Source organism: Corella eumyota, chromosome 7 (genome assembly GCF_963082875.1).
Source record: "Corella eumyota chromosome 7, kaCorEumy4.1, whole genome shotgun sequence".
NCBI lineage: Eukaryota > Metazoa > Chordata > Ascidiacea > Phlebobranchia > Corellidae > Corella > Corella eumyota.
The window spans coordinates 11592629-11605196 of record NC_137496.1 but is presented as its reverse complement, the minus strand read 5'-3'; the positions used below and the strand labels follow the sequence as shown (position 1 = coordinate 11605196).

The window sequence follows — 12568 nt, the reverse complement described above, 5'->3', positions numbered from 1 at the left end:
AATTAACTAACGACTTCATTATCTAAATAGTGTCAAGTAGGCCCAAATTTTTTAAATTTAGTTGCCTGCTCCGGTAATTTAAATGCACAATTGCCTGATGTTACTTTATGTTTAGGCTGTGAAGTTGACCTTTTCACATAAAAAACACTATTTTTATAAGAGAACAAAAAGCCTAGTAAGCTTAAGCCAGGTTAAATCTTATAAATTCACAGGTCTTAACTTTTTTTGTGTTTGGCTAAACAACATTTTTAAGTGTTTTTAAAAAATAAATACATTCAACTTACCGCCAGCGATGCAGTAGAATCAGGGAAATATTTTTGGTCTTTAAGTAAATTATTTGAAGGTCGAACGTAGGTCGTTTGAAGTTGATCGTACTTACTTTCATCTTCAATCTAATAATAAAACTCTGGGTTTAATGAAACTATTTAAATCCTTGGTGCAGTGGTATAGGTTACACTACTACATGGGGTCCGGAGTTTGATTCCTACTGCTACCATGTTATTTTTTAATGAAAAACTAAGACCTGGGGCCCAGAGTTCAACAACCACCAAAGTTAAATTGCCTTAAACTGCTTATAAATAACTTTTTTATTAAAATAAATTAATTATTTTTGTAGTTAAAAAAAAACAAAAAAATTATTAGAATCTAATTTTTTATTAAAACTTTATTAGAATACAAAAATGTCGTTAAATTATAAAATCAATTTTTAATACTTACTGATGGTTCAACTAGCTTCCATCCTGTTGCTTCAAACATTTTAAGGTCCAGAGGGTCTCCGGTTAGATGCCCATCAATGGTAGTTAGAGTATGACAAGTTAACATACCATGCAACAACTTATCGTCCAAACCAAGTTGAAATTGTAAGTTTTCTGCCTGAATAGGTTCCTTGAACTTGCAGTTGTCTTCAGTTTGTGGTAGTTCGTGGTCAACTGGAATTACTTCAGCTAAATCTAATCCATCTTCAGTTAAAGTTCCTGTTTTGTCAAATGCAACAACATCGACCTGTTTAAAAATATATGTTTTATTAATAAACTGATATTTAAATTTTATAGAGGATTTAAACCTAGACTTGGAAAGTGTATGATAAAGATACTTCTGTTACCTCTGTCTAGATTTAAGTCTTGTTTGGCAAAAATATATAATTTTTAATATTTATTTATCCTTAATGTAGTAGGTCAACTTCACAACTTAAACATAGAGTAACATTTGTTACTCCAACCCTGTCTCAAGTTGCTTTAACAGTTTGTGTTATTACAGTTTTTAATTGCCCAATAAATAATCTGTTAAGTGTTTTTGGGTTTGGCAGGAGTTCTTACCACTTATATTATTACCTTACTTAAAGGGACTATAGCTTGGAAGCAAAGGGGATTGAACCCATAAATTTATGTAGACATAATGTCCATGTATCAACTTATATTTATAGTTTGGATTAATCATTGTTTAACACACTACCTAACAAATAACAAAACAGCAGTTAAATTAAACTTAGAAAAAAAGGGAAAAATTGCACCTGTCCACTAATATTAATCCTCTGCGGACTAATGCAGTGGATCCTCTGTTTCTTGAGCCTCATCTGAGCATAGATGATTCCAATTGTCATGGCTAATGGTAAGGCAGGAGGCACAGATATTGTGATAAGGTCGATCGCATTGAAAGCAATATCTCGAGCAGACTCCCCTTGCAAATGCTGTATAGGAAAACATTGTTAACATATATATTTAAGTAAAAAGTAAAAGGTTAAATTGGCAGCATAGCTAGTTGCTTTTAACTACTGTTGTTGTGCTCATTATTATCAAGTAATATTAGTCAATAACCCGCCCCATGGTTGGAATTTTAATTGTTGTAATATGGTCACAACTTTTAAATGAAATTTGCTTTTGATAATTTACCCATGCACCACAAACAGCAGTTTATTTATTTTATAGACTTATAACTTTAATATATTTTTATATGTCTGCCAAGCTCTGTTATATATAGATTGTTAATGTAAAAAGGGCTGTAGAAAAAGTAATTAAATACCAAATTTAAGTAAAAAAAAAAAAAAACTGTTATCATAAAAAATAAAATTGTCAAAAATTAGCAAAAAAAAAATAAAAAAAAAATTGTTTTAAATACCTGTATTATAACAGTGTATATGAACCCACACATAGCTATAAGGGCAAGTATAAACACAAAAGTGTAAGCGTCCCTCAGTAACTTCATATCAACTGGTTTCGGATACAAAATACTGTGAACCAGTCTTCCCTTAGCTGTATGATAACCTGTTCGAACCACCACTGCTTTCACCAATTCACCCCGATAAAATCTGAAGGTAAATTTTTATTTTTAAAATGCGATATTTAGGTTTTGACATAGTAAAAATTACCAATACCCAAAGTTTATTTAGATAAGTTTGTTGGGTTATAGTTAAAATTACTGTTGTTTTTTTAAGTTTATTTTATTGATAGAAATTACATTAAAATCTTTTAAAATCTAGCAGTAAAAATCAAACCCAGGATCTCAGGTCTTACATAAGAATGCTACAACATGCCAGCAGTGAGAATCAAACCAAGGATCTTAGGTCTTACTTAAGGATACTACAACATGCCAACAGTGGGAATTAAACCGAGGATCTCAGGTCTGATTTAAGAATGCTACAACATGCCAGCAGTGGAAATCAAACCCAGAACCTCAGGTCTTACATAAGAATGCTACAACATGCCAGCAGTAGAAATCAAACCCAGGATTTCAGTTCTTATTTAAGGATGCTACAACATGCCAGCATTGGAAATCAAACCCATATCTTAAATCTTACTTAAAGATGCAGCAACATGCAAGCAATGGGAAACAAACCCTAAATCTTAGGTGTTAACTGTAAACATTAGACAAAACAGCACTAAACTGACCTTGTTTGAAGGACTTGGGTTCCACAAAACAGAGTGTGACGTTTATGCTCCTCCGTGGTGTAAAAGTTCTTCATCTCCCTCTCACTGCTGGGAAGTGGTGTTTTAGTTACAGGAACACTCTCTCCTGTCAGCATGCTTTCATTCACAATACAAGTCCCTGTAAGTTAAAGTTATTCAATGATAATATTCCAATATATTCTAAAGGTGATAGGTTTTTATATTATTGGAAAACAAATGTGCTGTAAATGCCAGGCTCAAGGCAAATAGTGTGGCATTGGTGCAGCTTGAACCTGAAACCTTTTGATGTGTTAAAGCTATCTGTAAACACTGGGCTCAAGAGTGAATAGTGTGGCATTGGTGCGGCTCGAACCTGAAACCTTCTGGTGTGTTTAAGCTATCAGTAAACACTGGGCTCAAGAGTGAATAGTGTGGCATTGGTGCGGCTCGAACCTAAAACCTATTGGCTCGTAATCCATCGCCATGACCGGCATACCACAATATCAGACTTCAAGTAGAAATAAAATTCCGTATATATAAAAAATAAAGAACTTTCTATATATATGGGGTGGTTTATGGACATGTTTACATTAGAGGCCTTTAAAAACTGCCATTTGTGGTGCTTCGGAATTATTTCTTTCGACACAAAACTGTTAAAACACTTAGTCTTAAAGCAGTCGTACCTGACACAAGAGCAGAATCGCACGGTAACAACATTCCATTAGGTGGCACTATAATCACATCGCCCGGAACCAATTCTTTGCTCCAAACCTGAAAAAATTAACAATTAATTTGTAAATAATTAAGAACAACTTTTACAATAAAACAAATTTTATATTGCAAAGCAATTTACAAAATACAAAAGCTTAACTAACTTAACTTTTTTCCTTTTTTATTTAAAACTAATCACTAGAATTACTAAAAAAAATGATTTTAATAACAAAATTGGCACAAGTTTTGTTAAAAAATGTTGGTCCTAAAACATGAAACCATCTATTGAAAAAAGTAAAAAATTATCCTTAAATCCCTGTCCTTGATAATATTCAAAATCAGCAGCTTAATTATCGGGCAATTATAATCTATAATATCCCAAACTGCCACAAGCAACTTGAGACTGGGTCGGGGTAAGTAATGTTACTCTATGTTTAAGTTATAACGTCAGCCTTGTAACGTAAAGGATAAACAAATACAAAATAATTGTCAATCTAACAAGGTAAACACTTACATTTTGTTCAAAATTCCAAATATATTTCGAACAATGATGTTGAAAATATTTAAACTCATCATTTTGTTGACTTCCATAATTGTCTCTGCATGTTTAAAAATAAACAAATTTAATCAAGTTTTAGGATATCAATTGATTCAATTTTAATAAATATTTATTTACAAAGCAAAAAAAAAATTAAAAAAAAGTAAGTTAATTTTTGTTCAACTTAAAAGTTGTATGCATATATTATTTAGCCTAAAAAGATTACCCAAAAAACACCAACACTAGTAAAACTAATATAAACATACAAGTACTTTAACAATACTTAACCCAATTAAAACACTTAACACATTTATGTATTAGATGTGTTGTTAGTTTAACATAATCTAACTAAGTTATTTTTAAAGTATTTTGCAATAATTTAAGATTTGGTATAAATAAAATATTAACTTAATTTACCCAGATCCTGGATAATTATTGGAGATAAGCAAAGCCAGCTCTGACGACATTATATTAATTTCAGCAACAAATTTCTGAAACAAAATGTAACATTAGTTAATAAAGTAAAATATTTTTATGTACTTATTATCCCCGATGTGGAAAGGTCGACTTCACCTAAACATAAAGTAACAACTGTTACTCTAACCCAGTCTTAATTTGCCTTTGGTAGTTTGGGATATTATAGATTATAATTGCTTATTAAACAATACTACCAATGCATTTATCCATTGCAGTTATAAAAGCCACAAGGATTACCCAGAGCAGTCAAGTTTTCAATTCTGCAAAGTTGGAAATCTTTTTATTAAGGATATATCTATATATAACATATGTCCAATTGATAGACTTATAAATAAAACTGCCAGTTGTGTGTGAGCGAATTATCACTGGCAAATATTAGTATAGAGTTGTGACTATACTATGACAATTGAAATACAGTTCGTAGAACAAGCTATCACCTACCACAGATAATAAACCCCCCAACAAACCTGATTAGTATCGTCAGTAGTTTGTAGGAGAACAGAAGTTGACTGATTTAAAGTTGTTACTGTATGCGTCCATTTCAATCTCCAATCTTCTCTCCAATAAAATACAAGAAGAAGGAATCCACCAGACAGTATCTAATTGTGATTTAAAATTTAAATACTTGTCATTAAGTATTATAAAATAGTTTATAGAATAAATAGGTTATGTAAGTTTATAGGCAATCAAATGTTGTTGTAAAATAGTAATAAATTATTATGTTATAGTTTCACAGTTGATCCTACTTGGTCAACTGATTTGAAAATTTAAAATGTCAAAATTAAAAAGGCAAACACCGTAAAAATTGCATGAAAAATAAATACATTTTTGCAATGTTTGCTACTTGTAATAAAAAAAAATATATAAGACTTAAAGTTGTAATTTAACTTTGGCAATTATCAATAAAAATCTTTGTCAGAATTAGTTTAACAAAAATCACCCAAAAAAATATTTTAGAAAATAACTTAAAAACTTACGGTAGCAAGTACACTGAATGCAAATTTCCAATGATTTTTCTTATACCCAATACAAAGAAGTTCATCAGGAGATCCCTTTCCTATTATGCATTCCATATCTGAAATATAAAAAAGTTAAAGATATATATTTTAACATATTTATCTAAACTTTAACAGTAAAAAAATATATTTTTAAACTGCAATATTATAAGAAAACAAAGGCACGAGTAGCTAGGACTTTTATAAATTTAAAAAATAAACTTTAAAGAGCTAAAGGTATATACAGTTAAAAAACCTTTCACAAATAGTCTTAATTTTAAATTGCAATAAAAGTGAAACTTATATTTATAAATTAAAATTTAAATGCAGACTTGCATTATCTATTAATTGCACACACAAACAAATCTATTAATTGCACACACAAATAAATCTAATTTAACATAAAATACCTTTAAATAATCCACTCTTAATGCATTTATGTATACTAGTTTTTAGCACTGGACTTTAAACCATATTAGGTTATGACCAGTTACAGTAACTAAACCAACAAAGCAAGCATAACTCAGAGCTTAATCTTTAACAAATTACAAATTTTTGCAAAGTAAAACAACAAAGGAGTTAGTTTGCTCAATGCTGCTGGCTTGTGGTTGAAGTTATTTTATCAGAGTAGCACTTATCTTTATCTTCAATAAACAACATTTGTTTTTTGAAATATATACTTAATAACTTGAAAGATAAGATTTTGTCTTTTTTAATTTATTTTTAAAAATTAAATAAATATTTTTGAGTTTTTTCTAATTTAACAACTTTTAAAGTTTTAATTTTATATTTTTCATAAAAAAAGTACATTGATTTACCTTCGCTGACTCTGCGCCGTTGGTTGCTAAGCAACCCATGGCTGGCCTCTGCTTCTTCATTAATGGATTCCTCGCTTACACGATCGATACTGCCACCATGTGACCAGTCATATTGAGAGGTCATCTGGCCTGGCCTCTCCGAACGAAACAACAATAAAGTTTTATCTTTGTTCTGAAGCCAGACATCCACTTATAAGTGAAGAATTTCTAATTAAATTTATAAAAAACTACATTTTTTCATATTTAAATAACCTAAAAATATAAAAAGAATAATAAATTTAAAATAGTAAACCTTTTGCACATATGTCCAATTAATAGACCTACAAAATAAAATACCATATGTGGTGCTCGGGTATATTATCATGAGCTGTATTAGTTATCAAAACAATTCAAATGCTGTAGGGCAAGCTATGGACTAGTAATTATAATTTTAAAATCTTGTGGTAAGTTCTTTACAAACCTTCAATTTAATTTTTTTGTTTATGCCAACAAAATACTATAAAAAAAATTTTATAACAGGAAATATTAATGTATATATCTGAAAATTTCACTTAGAATTTTTTATCATAACAAAAACATTAAAAACAAGTATGTTAACTAAGAACCAACAAATTCCTTTCATGTTCTGTAAAGATTAACATAAAAAATTATTTTTAATCTGTATTTCGCTTTCGAATACTTCTTGATTTTGAGTTAGAGTCGGTTTTCCTTTTTTTAAAAGCAGTCGGCCCAGAACTAGAGTCAACATTAATTATTCTTTTCTCTGCAAATTCTATTTTTTCTTCTTTAGGAGCGGCAGGTTTTAGAGTAACTTGATTAAAAGTTTTTTGTTTTGGAATCTCAGAAACTGTTTGCCATTTTCCATAGGGGTGACCCGTCGTCGGAGTAGGGGTAAATATTGGGGCTGTTTCTACGGTTATTTGTGATGGTTTAGTTACGGTTTTTGGGTCGCTGCGGTGTGAGTTCGATGTTGGTTTACTTTTAGGTTTTTGGGTTTCGTTTTTCGTAGAAGAACTTGCGGTCATTTTTATAATTTGTTCGTCATTGTATCCTTGCCCTTTTAAATCCTCTCGGTATTTCTTCGTTGCCTCCTTCTCCATTTTCCGCAGAAAATAATCCGCTTTCTGATTAAATTCATTTTGAATTTTGCTTTTTTTCGTGATTGCCGATATTTTTTTTTGTTTTTTCTCTTGATGTTTTTTTCCTTTCTCGTGGAAATCAATGCTAGCTTTGTTGTCAGCGATCCAACATTCACAAATATCGCAACGTTTTTTGTTGTTGGATTTCCAATATGAAGACATAATCAAATTTACTTAAACCTAAACTTAAAAATGTTGTTGTTTAAAATTTTATAAGACTGTTACTTTTTTTTTGTATATATCTTTATCCTCGATGTGGGAAGTTCGAATGTGCGACCTAAACATAGAGTAACATCAGTTACTCTGACCCAGTCTCGAGTTGCCTTTGACTTGGCACAAGTTTAAACCATTAGCTGATCAGCACAAGTTTAAACCATTTAAAGCACCTTTTTTTAAAATCATTTAAAGCACCTTTCAAACAAAGTAATAAACTTAGAATATAATTTGACATGAAACCCAAACTAACCCACTATCTTATTGTTACGAATAACATTTAAGTAAACAACTCGCAGACTTTGAATTTTGAGACAAAAGAAATTTTGTCAAATTTGCCGTTTCAGCAAATTGTTATTTTTTTTGCGGTTTTAAACTTAATTAACTCCTCAAAAAGCTGATAAATATCTCACTATTTATAAACCTTGAACCGTTAAAGTAATTAAATATCGACTTCATAATCACTTATACTCAATCTTTTAATGATAACAGCTGTCATTATTTAAGAGATCTGTTTACGTTTTAATCCCGAACCGCGTGGTCAAACATAGAAATTTATTTGACAACACTGCACAACCATATTTTTTTTAAATTTATTTATCCTCGATGTAGGAAAGCAAAATTAATGAACCAAGTTAAATTACGCGATCAAATATTTATTAAAAATAAAACAAAAAATTTTTTTTTTTCTACCACAAATTTTTTTTTTTTTTTAATAAAAAATTTTTTTGTCATTTTGGTATACAACATGAGGTCACGGGTTCGATCCTTACTACATACGATAGTGCCTACTTATTTATAAAGTAAAGCATGCAACCCTTTTATGTTAACAGTTCCCGCTAAGTCAAAACTTATTTGCAGTTTGATTATCGGGCATTTATAATCAGTAATATCTCTAACTGGCGAAAAGTCAATTTTCGTTCCAACTATATTACAACCACTGTAATAGTAACCAGTTAATTAAGTATAACGAAAGCCCGTAGTGCAGGCAGTTAGGTATTATACTCATGCTAAAATATTCTTTTTGCCTTATTATTAATGGTGACTTTGTTAAACCAGCCCGGTCTTAAATTCGACGAATTAATTATTGTTAAACTTGTAAAATTCATTAATTAACAATTATTAATAAACATGAATTATGTTTTTGGTAAAAAATAAATGCGTTGGTCCCAACAAAGCCATCACTTAATCAGCAGATTATAAATATCGGGCAATTGTAATCAAATAATATTCCAAACTGCCAAAGTCAACTCGAGACTGGGTCAGGGTAACCGATGTTACTCTATGTTTAGGTCGTAAAGCCGACCTTTCCACATCGAGGATAAACAAATATAAATTAAATAGAAGTATTCAATTTTTCCCGCTTAGTAACGAAGGTGACTCGGTTTGTTGACTTAACTTGTTTGTTTAACACCGAACCAGTTTTTACTTGCCCGTGGTTTCATCAACGTTTATAAGTAATTCAATATCCAGTCTGTTACTCCTACATACCAGTTGTTATGGAAACGATGTTTATTGAAAGATTTGTCGTTTTATTAAAACAAAGGAACGTTTATTTATCCTACTTTAAGATAATATTCTTAACATTTACAAAGAAAATTGTGATTAATTCAGTTAAGCAATATTAAACCGCTATTCTTGTTTAAATCATCAGCCAACTATAAAATAATCATTAAAAACGAATAAAATATTAATAATAGAACAATTTTTTTGCGATTTTAGGTTTTTAACTATTGCCAATCATTTTTTACTAAAATTTATATGGGCCAATTTAACAAATATAACGTTAAATGTTTTAAATAATTTTAACAAATACATAAAAAGAACAAACATAAATATTTTCCCATAAAAGCTCAGGAATTAAATCAGCAAAGAATTAAATACAGAAAGACAAAGTAATTTCATTAACTTAAAAGCCTCCCACAGCTTAACCCCAGCAATTCTCTGACATCACGTGTAACCAAACACCATCGTATTACGAACACACGCTGTTGCGAACAATACCAATAATGACATCACAACCGAACGAGTCTTTAGAATATCGATCGATAGAATATTTGTTTTCTATTGTTTAGAATAGCAAATGGGGCCAACGGTTCGCTCTTTGTTAAACATCGACGAGAAAAAAAGAAATTTCCCGCCGTTATAGCAACGGCCGTTCTGGTTGCTAGGTAACTATCGATACAGAATAATTTGGACCAATAAGAGCCCTCGAAATGTGGTATAAAGAGCGGTTGGCAGCATGGTTGGTACACACTTTGAATTAGCAAAAGGCACCTAACTGTCAACGAGCTATTCAGCGATTATTTTACGTTTCAACTTCAACTACTAACTAATTACTCATCAAAATGGTAAGTTTATGTTAGTTTTATATTTATAATGTAAGTTTAATATGTTTGTTTTAAAATAGGGAGTGAGTGTGGGTTAATAATATGGGGTAAGTCTGATAGTAGGTTACATTAAGTTACATTAAAGTAACGGTATATTTTTAAAACATACTGGCAGACTGCTATGTTAATTTCTTATAAATTGGGCGACAAATTAAGTTAAAATATTGAAAATAAAAGCTTTATTTAAAAGACTTCATGCGTTTTTTAAAATCGTTATAATTTTTATTTTAATCTGTAAATTTTAGTTTTAAATTTGAAAATACAAAACGAGTAAACTATTTAAATATACGTTAACAGTTAAAGTTATATTTCTCTTATATTTGTTTAACATACTTTTAAAGCAGTGAAGTGTATCGTTGCGCTTGATAAGAGGTTTTCAACAGCGCTTGCGTGGTTTAATATTTACACAGGCGTCCGACTTTAAGTTATGAGAAAATTCTAGAAGGTTTTACATTACCTTTCTTTACCTTTAGCGTGAATGTATCTCAATCCACGTCGGCCAAGCCGGAGTCCAGATCGGAAATGCTTGCTGGGAGTTGTACTGCCTCGAGCATGGAATCCAACCTGACGGCCAGATGCCAAGTGACAAGACCATCGGAGGAGGAGACGATTCTTTCAACACCTTCTTCAGCGAAACTGGAGCAGGAAAACACGTCCCAAGAGCCGTGTTCGTCGACCTTGAACCAACCGTTGTTGGTAAGTTGACAAAAATATAAAACTCAAACGAAAATTTAGTAAAAAAACACGAAAACAAAAACTTAAACTTAAATTTTGTTCCCCAGACGAGGTTCGAACCGGTACCTACCGACAATTGTTCCACCCCGAGCAATTGATCACAGGGAAAGAAGACGCAGCCAACAACTACGCTCGTGGTCACTACACCATCGGGAAAGAAATTGTTGACCTTGTTCTTGACCGAATTCGAAAGCTTGCTGACCAGTGCACCGGGCTCCAAGGATTCCTGATCTTCCACTCCTTCGGAGGAGGCACCGGATCCGGATTCACCTCTCTTCTTATGGAGAGACTATCCGTCGACTACGGAAAGAAATCCAAGCTTGAGTTCGCCATCTACCCAGCACCTCAGGTATAAAAATCAAACTTTAAAAATAACACCAAGTTGTTACGTATATTTCGGTGAAAACTTACGTTTTTTTATTTATTTAGGTCTCCACCGCTGTTGTCGAGCCTTACAACTCGATCCTGACCACCCATACCACCCTTGAGCACTCTGACTGTGCTTTCATGGTCGACAACGAGGCCATCTACGACATTTGCCGACGAAACTTGGATATCGAGCGACCAACTTACACCAACTTGAACAGGTTGATGGGTCAAATCGTTTCTTCCATCACCGCTTCGTTGAGATTCGATGGTGCTTTGAACGTCGATTTGACCGGTAAATTTACCTAAAATTAATGTACAAAAAGCTTAACAACCTTAATTTTGTATTTAAAATAACCTTGTACCTTGTTTTATAGAGTTCCAGACCAACTTGGTGCCATACCCACGTATCCATTTCCCTTTGGCCACCTATGCTCCAGTTATCTCTGCTGAGAAGGCTTACCATGAGCAACTTTCCGTGGCTGAGATCACCAATGCTTGCTTCGAGCCAGCCAACCAGATGGTCAAGTGCGATCCTCGTCACGGCAAGTACATGGCTTGCTGCATGTTGTACCGTGGTGACGTAGTCCCCAAGGACGTTAACGCTGCCATTGCAACCATCAAGACCAAACGTACCATCCAAGTTAGTAAACTAGTGTTGCTTTTTTTTCCTACTTACTGTATACTACCTTTAACTATCCTAATGCACCTTAAATTTCTCCGTTTTAAAATGTCTATTTAACTTTTAGTTCGTCGATTGGTGCCCAACTGGATTCAAGGTCGGAATCAACTACCAACCACCAACTGTTGTTCCAGGAGGCGATCTCGCCAAAGTTCAACGAGCTGTGTGCATGTTGAGCAACACCACCGCCATTGCTGAGGCTTGGGCTCGTTTGGATCATAAGTTCGATCTTATGTACGCCAAGCGTGCTTTCGTCCATTGGTAAGTAGTCCAACTAATTTTTAACTTGATGACTTCATGTCGTAACTGTCGCTAACTTACAACCTCGTTATTCCAGGTACGTCGGCGAGGGAATGGAAGAAGGTGAGTTCTCCGAGGCTCGTGAGGATCTTGCAGCTCTTGAGAAGGATTACGAAGAAGTCGGAGTCGATTCCGTAGAAGGTGAGGGAGAGGAAGAAGGAGAAGAATATTAAATCAACTACACAAAATAATTTCATTTTTTCGCGCCTTTTTTACCTGGCTTAAATCTTGAAATAAAATTAATGATGTAAAATATTTTTATGTTGTCTTTGTTGTAGGCGCTCGATATTACCGACATTTCTCTAAAAAATAAGCAAATTTA

The 12568-nt window shown here is 32.4% G+C and overlaps 3 protein-coding genes across 3 annotated transcripts; 1 reads left to right on the top strand and 2 right to left on the bottom strand.

The window, feature by feature from the left end:
- Positions 1-181: 181 nt before the first annotated feature.
- LOC145760360 (polyamine-transporting ATPase 13A3-like) lies at positions 182-6545 on the bottom strand. Its single transcript, XM_082574227.1, has 12 exons — positions 6422-6545; positions 5586-5683; positions 5076-5207; positions 4549-4622; positions 4108-4192; positions 3566-3653; positions 2886-3042; positions 2116-2305; positions 1511-1687; positions 718-1002; positions 285-392; positions 182-235 (listed from the first exon to the last, which is right to left on the bottom strand). Exons 1-12 carry the CDS (start codon positions 6543-6545, stop codon positions 182-184), a joined length of 1572 nt encoding a protein of 523 aa, XP_082430353.1.
- Positions 6546-6673: 128 nt separating this feature from the next.
- Positions 6674-7743, bottom strand: LOC145759382 (uncharacterized). Its single transcript, XM_082573198.1, has one exon. It carries the CDS (start codon positions 7720-7722, stop codon positions 7075-7077), a length of 648 nt encoding a protein of 215 aa, XP_082429324.1. The 5' UTR covers positions 7723-7743; the 3' UTR covers positions 6674-7074.
- A 2238-nt stretch (positions 7744-9981) lies between these two features.
- Positions 9982-12501, top strand: LOC145759371 (tubulin alpha-1A chain). The gene is made up of 7 exons (XM_082573187.1): positions 9982-10124; positions 10637-10859; positions 10946-11247; positions 11328-11559; positions 11642-11907; positions 12014-12207; positions 12284-12501. The coding sequence occupies exons 1-7, from the start codon at positions 10122-10124 to the stop codon at positions 12417-12419; spliced, it is 1356 nt and encodes a 451-aa protein (XP_082429313.1). The 5' UTR covers positions 9982-10121; the 3' UTR covers positions 12420-12501.
- Positions 12502-12568: the final 67 nt, after the last annotated feature.

What these genes read in the sequence shown, in the direction of transcription:
- LOC145760360 (XM_082574227.1), bottom strand. Translation starts at nt 6,545, where the DNA reads ATGACCTCTCAATATGACTGGTCACATGGTGGCAGTATCGATCGTGTA. An exon ending in CTACTGACGATACTAATCAG is followed by an intron (nt 4,623 to 5,075) that starts GTTTGTTGGGGG and finishes ATTTTGTTTCAG; the next exon opens with AAATTTGTTGCTGAAATTAA. An exon ending in TTTGGAATTTTGAACAAAAT is followed by an intron (nt 3,654 to 4,107) that starts GTAAGTGTTTAC and finishes TAATTTTTTCAG; the next exon opens with GTTTGGAGCAAAGAATTGGT.
- LOC145759382 (XM_082573198.1), bottom strand. Translation starts at nt 7,722, where the DNA reads ATGTCTTCATATTGGAAATCCAACAACAAAAAACGTTGCGATATTTGT.
- LOC145759371 (XM_082573187.1), top strand. An exon ending in TTTGAACGTCGATTTGACCG is followed by an intron (nt 11,560 to 11,641) that starts GTAAATTTACCT and finishes CTTGTTTTATAG; the next exon opens with AGTTCCAGACCAACTTGGTG. An exon ending in AAGCGTGCTTTCGTCCATTG is followed by an intron (nt 12,208 to 12,283) that starts GTAAGTAGTCCA and finishes TCGTTATTCCAG; the next exon opens with GTACGTCGGCGAGGGAATGG.